Raw genomic sequence first — 11,895 nt, forward strand, 5'->3', positions numbered from 1 at the left:
AAACTACTATAAATCAATATCCTTCATGATGTATTATTTATATCAGCAAAATTGTCCTTTTAAAGAATACAAATTGTGTCATTTTAGTTTTTAACACTATATATTACAAATAGTACATAATTATAATAAGAAAAATTACTTTTTTTCTCTCCTCAATCATTTTTAGCTAACGTGAAAAGAGAAGAAAAAATAACTTTTCATTTTTTAACTATGAAAAATATTTTTCTCATTTCATTGGAGATAATTATCTCATTTTATACATTGGTCGAATTTTGTGTCAGCTTTTTTCATCTCTTTTTTCTTTTGTTTTAAAGTGTGGACCCCACATTTTTATCTCACACATGAAAAAACTATCTCAAACAACATGAGATTAGTAACTTTTTATAACTATATACTACCTGTAATACATAATGTTAAAAACTAAGTGAACAGATACTTAACCCATTATTTATATGGGTTTTATAAGAATAATGTAAGAAAAATTTGTTATGTTATGCTGAAACAAAAAAATTTGTGGGGCCCACTATTTCTTTGAAAAAAAAAAGAAAAAATGCTGGTGGCAATTTCTATGTATGTGCGTGGCGTGGAATTGCTTTACTGCAGCAACATGACAAAACAATTCCCCTATTTATATTAGGCTTTAATATTTCTAAAGTGAATGTAGATAAATTATCTACATTCGCTCTCAAAACGACGTCGTTTTGAGTTAAAAATTTATAATAAAAAAGACTATGATAACTTTGAAATAAATTATAATTACAAAAATATTTTAATTTTCGCCTCAAAATAACGTCATTTTGGACTCAATCAATATAAATAATTATCTACATTGACCGTAGAAAAAGCGAAACCTTTATATTAACCTAAACTAATAATCATATCAACAAAGTCCCAATGCAGTTTTTCTAAGATAAAGAGATTCATACATACCTGTCATTATATGTATATCTAAAATTTTCAATCTCATTTGTATCGTACATTAACACTCGTACATGAAAAAGACAACTAATCCTATTGCCAAAAAACAAAAAAATGACTTAGCATTAAACCCCAACCCCAACTAACTAGGATAATTCTAGTACACAATTTTACCGTTTACATATTTCAGTGAGATTATTTCCGGATTCAAACTCATAACTTTAGAATAATATTACCACTCCAAGCTCGTCCTCCTAAATCTAAGTCCGACTGCTGATGCTAAAACAATAACATACATTATAAACTATAACACTCCAACTATGTCGAAAGCAACAAAAAGAATCTGAGAGGTGTTGTGCTAATGGTTAATTTGCAGATAGTTTCATTGCAAAACCGAGAGTTCAAGACAAGTTCCTCTCCCGCATTAGAGATTCTATCTTTTCAACATCTTCAGGAGTGTCAACACCATGGGCATCGTGGTCAACCTTTATTACCTACAATAGATAACAAAAATTAACTGAGACATCTTTACAAGGTAAAGTGCACAACAATGATATGAATGGTGTCATCCCACATGAGATAATTAAAACTTCTGTTATCAGCTACAACTCAGAGCATATAATATTACAGTAATTAGTAGCAGCAATAATCTTGAGGTAAATGTCACTCAAAGTTAGAAGACCATTTTATGAAGAGTCAATTTTTTTTATTCCAAGGCATTTATATTAATGAATTTTAGTGGAACTGTGAGAATTTTCTTTTTTCTACATTCTTATGCAAATTCTTATACACTAACCACCCACGTGAACAATGAACTAACAATATTAAGTCCTAACAATACTCCTACCGACTACTGCAATTTCTTGGCATGTGTATAGTTCCTTCTCATAACAACTTGTCACTCCATTGTAGAACACATCTAAGTACACCTCAACCAAATTTTTGGAAGCTATAATCAGGAACAATTCCACTTTAGAAGGAATTCAAGATTACTGAGTGCAGATGAACATGATAGTAATACTAAAACACCTTATCCACTATAGCTAACACCAAGTTTTCAGTTCAACAATCAGACAATTTTTTCGGTTGTCATCAGTGGCTAAAAGCTATAAAGTGTTTATTTGAATATCTGAGAACCTGAAGATAAGATGGTTTCGGACATCTCACATCTAATGGTAAGTTGGCAACCAGACCTTATAATCGGATTTGAACGTTAAAATAGTCAAGGGAAAAACGTGCAAGTCAGTCAGATATACATAAATTATTAAGGACTTGTATTAAAAGCTGATGGTACCTTCATCTTATAGCCATTCTCAAGGACTTTAAGTTGCTCCAAATCCTCCTCGAGTTGCAATGGAGTAGGTTGAAGATCTGGGTATATCTTTAGAAATTTTGCATCATAGCTCTGGTAGAGATGTGTAGACAGAAAAACATTAACTCACAATGAAGCAAATAATGGTAACAGACTAATGAACAACAAACAATGTTTGTTATTACGGCCAATTAATTAACTATAGTACCTGAATCCCAAGATGAAGCAAATAGGGGAACTGTTGATTGACCTTCCCTGACCTGTAGCATGAATGCAGACATTTATCCAGTTTTACAGAATATATTCATTACAGAAAAATATATACGACAATTTCACAAAAAGTTGTTTTGTAAATGCAGGAGCAACTAAGACTGAAAATCAGAACTTTAAAATATTTCTGATTTACTTGTTGAATGGGATCAATCCTCGTGAAAAATAGATGGCATAACCATGATTATCTACCACACATTTCACTCTATTTGGATCATGTGCATCTTCAGGCTTTAAAGATGTGACTGCAGTGCTGAACACTGCATCTGGAGCAGCCTGTAAGGAACATGATAGGTCACATTAGGACCGGAAGAATATAAATCCAACAATGAGATATATATCATAATATTTCCTTTTGGCCATTAAGTTATATACTTCAATGCAAAGATTTTCAAGATAACCTGGTGCTATATTAAATGAGTGATTTGGAACAATTGATTCACCATTTTGATCAGAACATTAGTGCACATAGAACAATATTTGCATTTTTCAAGGTACAAAAAGAATCAATTAAAAAAATAAAAAATAAATAATAAATCTTACCTGCAAAGCTTTGACAACACCATCTATTATTTCAGGTTCAATAAGAGGCTCATCACCCTGAATGTTGACAACAATATCATATTTTTTCCCAAGCTTCTGTAGGGCTTCATTGCAGCGCTCAGTACCTATTAAGCCAAAATAAAGTATGAAACATTGCAGGGAAAAAAAAATCTTGAATGGCTACAAAATGCAAATAACTTGCTTACCATTTCGGCAAGATTCTGATGTCATTATGACATCAGCTCCAAATTGTCTACAGCAGTCAGCAATCTTTTCATCATCAGTTGCCACAACTAGAACCAGAAAAAATTACCAATCAGACATCAAAAAGCAACACAGATGTGCACATGCATGTAAGCATCTACCAAATTGTATTATTGCAAAACTATTTATTTTGTTCTTGAATATGATACACCAGATGACATGCACAAGAATGCATTGAAATCTGCCTATACCACAATCCAAACCAAATCATGATGTTTTTGAATTAGTTTGTCAAGAAAGTCTGAAAAGAAAGCAATGCATAGTTGTTAGATCTTGGAAACATTGAGAATTTCTTCCATTTGAAAAGCCAGCAAGGGGTTTTACATTAATGAACACATGCAGACCAGTACAAGTTGAAATAAAATGCAAATCATTTACTCATCCAGTTCCAGGACATGATTGTGTATAAATAGTGTCACTATTCAATGCCCCTCAGAAGCAACACATATTGGACATGCATATGAAAACAGAATTAAAACTTCAGTTACCCTCAAAGCAAAAATCTCCATTTACCTTAATAAGGACTTCTGTGGCCAAGTGCAACAAATAAGATGTGAATCTAAGTCAAGTTTATATATTAAAGCTATTCATGCAAGATTGGAGGAAGGTCATATGGGTAGACCTACCAACATGATCCAATGTAGCAGCCAGCTTTGCCCTTTCCCATGTTCTCTGTAAAATTTAGCTAAAAGTAGGTAAAATACGTCATAATTTAACTATTGGAGACCAAAAATTAAAAGAAAAAGGTGCTGGGAATAGTTTACTCTAATATGAACAATTTTTTTTTGTAAAGAACCAATTCAACTCAAAACCTTGAATTGGTTCTTTACATGGTATCAGAGCCATTCGCTGTTTCACACTCTGAATTAGTTCATACTTACACATGCATGGCTTAATCTTTGAGACAAGCATATGACTACTGGCAGGATCAACTAGGTATACCATCAAACAAACTATAACTGATTTAATGAGCTATTCTGCGAATGGCTCTAATACTATGTAAAGAACCAATTCAACCTAAAACCTTAAGGTTTTGGGTTTAATTGGTTCTTTACACTATTCAATTAAATAATGTATAAACAAAGTACTTAGCAAGTTCCGAAAGAAATATACAAGCAACACAAGTGCAATAGACAAGAGATGTAAAAACATGAGATTTAGGATTAAATCTAGAGAGAGTTCCCATCAAATCAGTATGGTTCGTGTTATGCATGTGTTCACCTTCATTATTCATTTAACTTTTCACAATGTAGGTTTCACACGGAAATATTATTTTCTATTTTCCTCAAATAGAATGATAACCACATGTTGAGTTTGATGCAAATTCCGTGTTAACTCTGTAGTCATCAATAGCTTTATTGATCCAATTATTGAAACTAATGAAGCGAAGTTATTGAATAAAGACAAATAAAACTAACCAGCCTGCAAAGGAAGGTTCAAATTTGTCAAAACTTACAGAAAAATGCCATAAACTTAACCTATTACCCATCAAAACTTCAACACATAGTTCCTTATTTTTAATTATGAAACCACACATTCTAAGCCAAATACATTTGAAATTTTCTACATCAAAATAGAAAGCTGATTGAATCAACGCCATGTCATTATTGTGAACTTTATGAACAAAGTAGATGAACAAGTAAAACAGAAGGGTGCAACTTTTTCAAAAGATTAAAGCAAAAGAGTCACAATTTTTATTTATAAAGTAATCTTCAACTTCAATTCACAAACAAAAGCTATCACCAATCCTGTCCTCTGAAGATCCAGAATGCAAACTATGTTTGCATCAATTTTTATGCAACATTTATTATTAGTATTATTATTATTATTATTATTGGTACATAATCCCTTTCTAATCATATCAAAACATTCTCAAAAACGAAAATCGATCCTTCACCCCTTTTATTCACTTCCCAACATCTGATATAAATGGTAAATTAAAAATTGTTCAAGAGAATTCACAAAAAATCACCATTTCAACTTAAAAAAAAAAAAAAAAAAAGCAAACTGAGTCTAACATGAGAAAGGAAAAATCACCACCAAAGAGCATTAAAAAAAAAAAAAAAAGGTTGAAATTACCAGACATAATTTAGAAAAAAAATTATAAAGAAAACTGAAATTTAGAAGAGAGGAAGAAGGAAAGACCTGGATCATGGGCTTGCCAAGGATTTGAACAAGAGGCTTTCCCTGGAACCGAGACGAAGCGAATCGGGCTGGTATGATACCGACGACCCGGCTCCGAAATTTGTTGAATCGGGTCAGGTAAGCGCGAGCCCCGGCAGCTGCTGCAATTGCAACTCCTACAACAATGCCATGCACGATCCATGCCTTTGCGTTGTTGGAAGAGCCAAACGACGATGCTGATGAAGAAGAAGAAGAAGAAGAAGAAGAAGAAGATGAAGCTGAGGAACAAATTGCCATGGCACCAAGAAGGAGAAGAAGAAAGAAGACACAGTGGCAAATTCGACAATAATTCCAGATCTGCCCCACTTGACAAATTATGGTCTTATGTTAGTATTTTTAGCGATCCTGCACCACCCAAAATTGGGTGTTTGTTAATATAAATGGGAGTGTAAAAATAAAAATAAAATAAAAAATTACGAGAGAAAGAAAAGGAAAAGAAAAATTAATATTAGATAGTCCCTCAGCGTATTAAACTTTTCCCTTATGTTGTATTACGGTATAAGACTGTTTCACTTTTGCTTTTTCTTTTTCTTTTTTAAGGGAAAAGTTTAAATATTCATGTGATCTGTTTTTAAATCACTTATTCTTTTTTTTTATAATATTTTTTTTTGTATTTTTTTAATCCAAATTTCTCATAACAGTATTAGAGTTAATTTTTAATTAACATGGCTATTATATTATTTTTGTATTTTTATAAAGATACAATTCACTTATCTTGTGTCATCTTCTTCAGTTTGTTTTTAAATCACTTATAACTATATTTTTTTATTATTTATCTTTATTTTATTTTTCATCTAAATTCATTCTTAACAATATGGGTGGGGGATGAGAGCATGTGTTCGAATCTCCTCAGTATTACCTTTAAGAGGGATTTAAAGCCTTAATCTTGGACCCATCTCGAATCAGATTAGTTGCGAAGCGATGGACCGATTAAAATATTTCAAAAAAAAAGAGAGAGTTAATTTTTAAATAGTATGACTATTATATCCTTATTATTAAGATACAGTTCAACTACTTGTATAATATTCTTCCCTAGCTTTATAAGAGTGTTTTATTATACAAAATTTCACGAGTTTTAAATAAAATTTATAAAAGTTCCTGTAATAAAGTAATAAGAACAAAAAACAAACAAACCATTAAAAGTTAAAATATATAGTTGAGTCAGTTGTAGTTGAGCCATTATTTTTTGGCATAAAATTTTACTTTAATAGCTTTCATTAATTAATAGTTTATAAATTCATTTGTTTACTCAATAACACTAACTAATTAAATAAAGATACAAGTAATCGTACAACTCGTGCAGTCAACATGCAACTATAACTTTTCGTTTTTTTATAATGTAACTATAAATTTCTTATTTTTTTAAAATACAATAAATATTAAAAAAAAATTGTTCCTCCTTATCCGAGGATTAGAGATATTTCTTTTATTTTTTATTTTTTCCACACATATCCTTTTTTTTCGTAAAAAAAATCTTTGGCAGAATTGTTTATTTACAAGCCCTTATGAATAAAATCAAGCTTGTCAATATGAAAGCTTCAATTTTTACCTTGCACTATTATAGGTGTAGTTGAGCCATTATTTTTTGGCACAAAATTTGCTATAATAGCTTGAAATTTTATGCATAAAATATTTGGGCAGGCAGGAAGAAAAATTTAATATCTTATTAAAGTAACATCACAAATTTTGTCTAAAGAGAAATTTTGTATGGTAAAACATTATTGCAAAATTTGGGGAAGAAGATAACACAAGGTAGTTGAGATATATCTTTGTAAGAAGGGTTGAATAAGTCATATTAATTAGAAACTCTAACAATGTTGAGCAGGGAATTGAGTGAGTGAAAAATATACAAAAGGTAACTGATTCAAAGGCAAACCATGAGGGTTATTTAAACTTTTCCCTTTTTTTTAAAGAGTTTAATCTCTCTCATATAAAATTATCTCATAGACAAAAAAAAGTATGTGAGACTCAATTTTTTTTTTTTTGTCTCTCTTTTTCATATGCCCCACATATGTTCAGAAATAATTTTATTTTCTACAATATGACAAATATCAAACCTTTTTTAAATTACCATGAAATTTATTTACCACTTTTCATAAATAAATAAGTTGTACTTTTTTAAGCATTTTTTAATATATATTTTTTACAAAAGTATTTCTGTAAGCATTTATGTAAAATTAGCCTAGAACACCATAATTATTATTCATTTTTCACTTTTATTGAGCACCTGAGATTTCAAATGAGCAAGATGTTATTCACCAAAGCTTTACTCAGGGACAACGCCCATACTTTTATCAAAACAAAAGTTGCTGGAATGACACCTCTCCAAAGTCGCTATAACTGCCAGCATGTTTGGTGATGCCATGTGGCACATTTTCTGAGGCCACCAAACTCGTTGCTAGATGCAGCGAGTTTAGTGGTAAAAAAGCTCTGCCCTTTTCTGCAAAAATGTGACATGTGGCATCAGGAGACAAACTCGCTACAGGGTAAAGTGAGTAAAGTCTGCAACGGTCAAAAATTTTGAATGCATTTTTAACACGTGGCAACTCCTGGCTATACTCGCTATCAGTAGTAGTGAGTACAGTCACAACGGTCAGATGACCTTACTCGTTACGAGCTATTTTGCCTTTTGTTTTGCTTTCCACGCCTTCCCGCATGATATACTCACATGTTTGCCTCCTGTTTTGCCTTCCACGCCTTCCTGTATGATATATGAAACTCATGATTTGTTGCTATCCTTTCTTGGATTAGAGCAATTTTAATATTGGGCACCTTCCTTATCATTTCTGTATGATAACAAAAAATTATGTATTTATAACTATTCGTAAATAAACCCTAAAAATTTTATAGTTGTCATACCTATATCATTGAACAAATGAATTTAGAGTCCAACTGCTTGTGATCTTGGGAAAGAGTTTGGCTAACGCATGTATGTTCATTAACCCATTAGTCGATAACCCATTCAGTGCTGCCCTTTTTCATGCGTGCCATCACCCTTTACGGACAACCGTCATTCTAATTTTCACATAGAATAATCAATCTTTTGATATCAACTTTTTTAACAACGGTTGTGTGATAGTCTGCATGCAAAACTGCTTTACTGCCATCTGCACTTCGTGCTTGCACTGAAACACTGGTCCTTATACATCTCTTGATCAATCTGTGTAATACCCCATTCCGGACTGATTTGTTAACACGCATATGGTACTAAAGTGCAGCGTAAATTAATGCTGAAGCAAAAAACTATACTATATGTTTCATGTTTATTCTAGATAATTGCGTGAACTAACTTTTTACTCTTCTTTTCCAGAAAATTCCTAATTGTATAATCTCATACCCACACAACAATCATACTCAAATCCCTGTGAACCATAATGAAAGGTCAATGACTACCCAAATATGATAACATGTACCATTCTAAATAGAATCTTACGAACAATATAACATCTGAAAATTGGACAACCCAGGGAATAGTTCCCACAATTTAAAGGGTACCTAAAACTCAGAAAAATCCATATAGACATATAATACATAGTCCAACCAATGGACATAGAATCCATCTATGGATTCAAACATAAAGTGGCTTCATCTAACATCCTTTATAGTTTATTACTATTATAGAGAATATTACATTATTTCTTAAAGTGTATTCTAATAATAATAATGATAATAAATGAAAATATAAAAAAATTAAATTTAGGAGAATTAATTAGTTAAAACTAACATCCTTCATTTATATAAACATGGATGTGGATTCGTACTGAAACTTATATATGCTACCAATTTTACAACATAGTCTACTTTCTAACCTACATCACTATTTTACACATATCCTATATCCTACATCAAATTACATCACTTCATTATATATTTTACATCCTAAAATCACACACTAATACATGATTCTCATTTAGTCTAAAGTATATGCATAAGTCTCCACCTTGTCCAGATAGAGTACATATACGGCTCCCTGATTTCCCATCACAATGTAGTATTCCCAATGGTCATCATAAATATAAATAGTAATATTTCATCCTTCTTCGTAAAAAGATAAGCTAAGCATCTGGAAAGGTTAGCAAAACAAATAAAATGCGAGAAAATCTCAATAACATTGAGGTTTTCTAACTATAACCATTCCAGCCGTAATAACGAAAAATATCACTGTCAAGTAATTTTATAAAATAATAACAAAAACAACCACAAATAATAAATTGTGCAATATTTTGTTGAAGCTAATTTAATTCCCAATTCATTGGGTCTTCTGCATGTGAAAAGTTATGTTATGACAAAGCTCAAGCCATGATAAGGCGTTCCTTATCCTATATCTATCTGAACCTAAACCTTTACAGGTCAATTCACAACAGTATCATATAGTAAAAAAATATACAATCTAATAAGAGGTAGGTTATACTTACAATCTTTTTTTTTTACAACCTCTTACAATCATATCTTAACACCGTTAATTTTCGCCAATCAACGGTTATGATTTTCGCAAATTAAATTCATTAATTAATTATTAATTCACAATAAATGATAATCGTTGATTGACGGAAATCAACGGTATTAATGCATGGTCGTAAGAGGTTGTAAAAAAAAATGTTGTAAGTATAACTTTTCTCATCTGATAATATTCACTACAAAATAAATCTAATTTAAGAAAGAAAAGAGACGAAGGGAATGATTTATTTATACACTCAACATTACCTCCACGCCAACTTCCTTCGCTGAAAAAAACTTTCTCTTCCCATTCTCTTGTTCTTTCGTATTCTTTTCTTACGGTTTTCTACTATGCACATCTATTTATAGTAGTCTTTTATGATTATTTTATTGTTTTCTTTTGCTTTAATATAATATTTTGACAATATATTCTTCTTTCAAATATTTGCATGTGGCATTCTAAATCACACCTTCTTTCCTTTAAATCATAGTTACTTGGTTGACTAATATTCTAAGACTAAAAAGCTTCTTCTGTCACTGCAAGAACCATCTTCTTCTGCTACTCTCACATTAAAAATTAGATTTCTTTTCTTTTCTTTTTTTAAATACGACAGGGCCAATTTTCTTGAGTCAGCTGTATAAAAAATTCTTGTACAGTAGCGGAAGAAGTATAAAACCCATATTCTAAATAGTTGAATTCCTTAACTATACATCTAGTTGCTTTGTAGTTAGATTTTAACTTATTTTACTATTACAATTTCGTTCCTCTTTTTTCTTTTTCTTTCTTGTTTCTTTTTTTTTTTTCTAACTTAAGATTGTGTACTATTTTTATCTTTTAGTTACATGTCCTTTTTGACAACTTTATTTATTTTTATTTATTTTGTTTTGTTGCTTTTTTATTTTAGCAATAAGAAAAATTAACATGTTCTTAATTACATATCTCAAATACCATCTTTAAAATTTCCAATATTAATATCTATTACCCTATTATTTACTATAATCATTTATTGTTATTTTAAATATCATATATGTATTTTGTTTTATTTTTTGTTTGTTTGTTTTTCATTTCTTATATTTATATTATATGTTATTACTATTAGATTATTTTATTATATATATATATATTTACTTATTATTATTAGTATTATATTATTTTTTATTTATAATTTTATTACTTTGATTATTATTATTATTATTTGATCCGGATAAAATATAGGCCCAGTGACATACGGAGAAGCCCAAACCCATTAAGGATCCAGAGCAAGCGTGATGGACAAACATAGCCATAAGATGCGATGCACTCATCGCGCTGGACAAGACACGATGCCCATATCGCGGATAAAACCCCCTTAAGGAAGCTATCCTAAGGCCCAAGGCAATCCCACCGCGCATTTATTCCTGCAGCCCAAACCAGGCCATAACGCCTTACTAAGGCGGCATCATAACCGCTATATAAACAAATGGTACAACACCAAGGTACGATCATCCTTTACAGTAATAACATAAAAACTCCTGCCTTTGATACTGACTTAAGCATCGGAGTGTCTTCGCAGGTACCCCTCATTCGGATCCAACGCGCTACAACAAAGGATAGAGACAATCTCACTTCCACTTCATACCCAAAACCAAGGACAACAATCCACTTCTCAACCGTGTGGGATTAGGCTCGATACATATTGGCCAGCCAATATTGTATTTGGTTTGATCATTATTATTATTATTATTATTGTCTTTTATTTGAGTATTGCACTTTATGCCAGCATTCAAATATTCTAACAGATCAACAAACATTCATATATATATATATATATATATATATATATATATATATATATATATATATATATATAGTAGCGGAAATAGAAAATTTTATTTATGTGTGCATATTTAATCCAAATATTTAGTGGAGGAGATTTGGGGGCAGTGCTTCCGAAAAAAAAATTAAACAAAGTTTTAAATGCATTAAA

General features: G+C 31.0%; 1 protein-coding gene across 1 annotated transcript; it reads right to left on the reverse strand.

Moving 5' to 3' along the window:
* Positions 1-935: 935 nt before the first annotated feature.
* On the reverse strand, positions 936-5,806 carry LOC133311334 (3-deoxy-manno-octulosonate cytidylyltransferase, mitochondrial). The gene is made up of 8 exons (XM_061512357.1): positions 5,453-5,806; positions 3,934-3,979; positions 3,250-3,336; positions 3,044-3,168; positions 2,637-2,776; positions 2,439-2,490; positions 2,213-2,323; positions 936-1,412 (listed from the first exon to the last, which is right to left on the reverse strand). The coding sequence occupies exons 1-8, from the start codon at positions 5,726-5,728 to the stop codon at positions 1,320-1,322; spliced, it is 930 nt and encodes a 309-aa protein (XP_061368341.1). The 5' UTR covers positions 5,729-5,806; the 3' UTR covers positions 936-1,319.
* Positions 5,807-11,895: the final 6,089 nt, after the last annotated feature.

This window comes from Gastrolobium bilobum, unplaced genomic scaffold (assembly GCF_033153095.1).
Source record: "Gastrolobium bilobum isolate Gb01-03AN ecotype WA unplaced genomic scaffold, APGP_CSIRO_Gbil_v1 utg11809, whole genome shotgun sequence".
Taxonomy (NCBI): Eukaryota; Viridiplantae; Streptophyta; class Magnoliopsida; order Fabales; family Fabaceae; genus Gastrolobium; species Gastrolobium bilobum.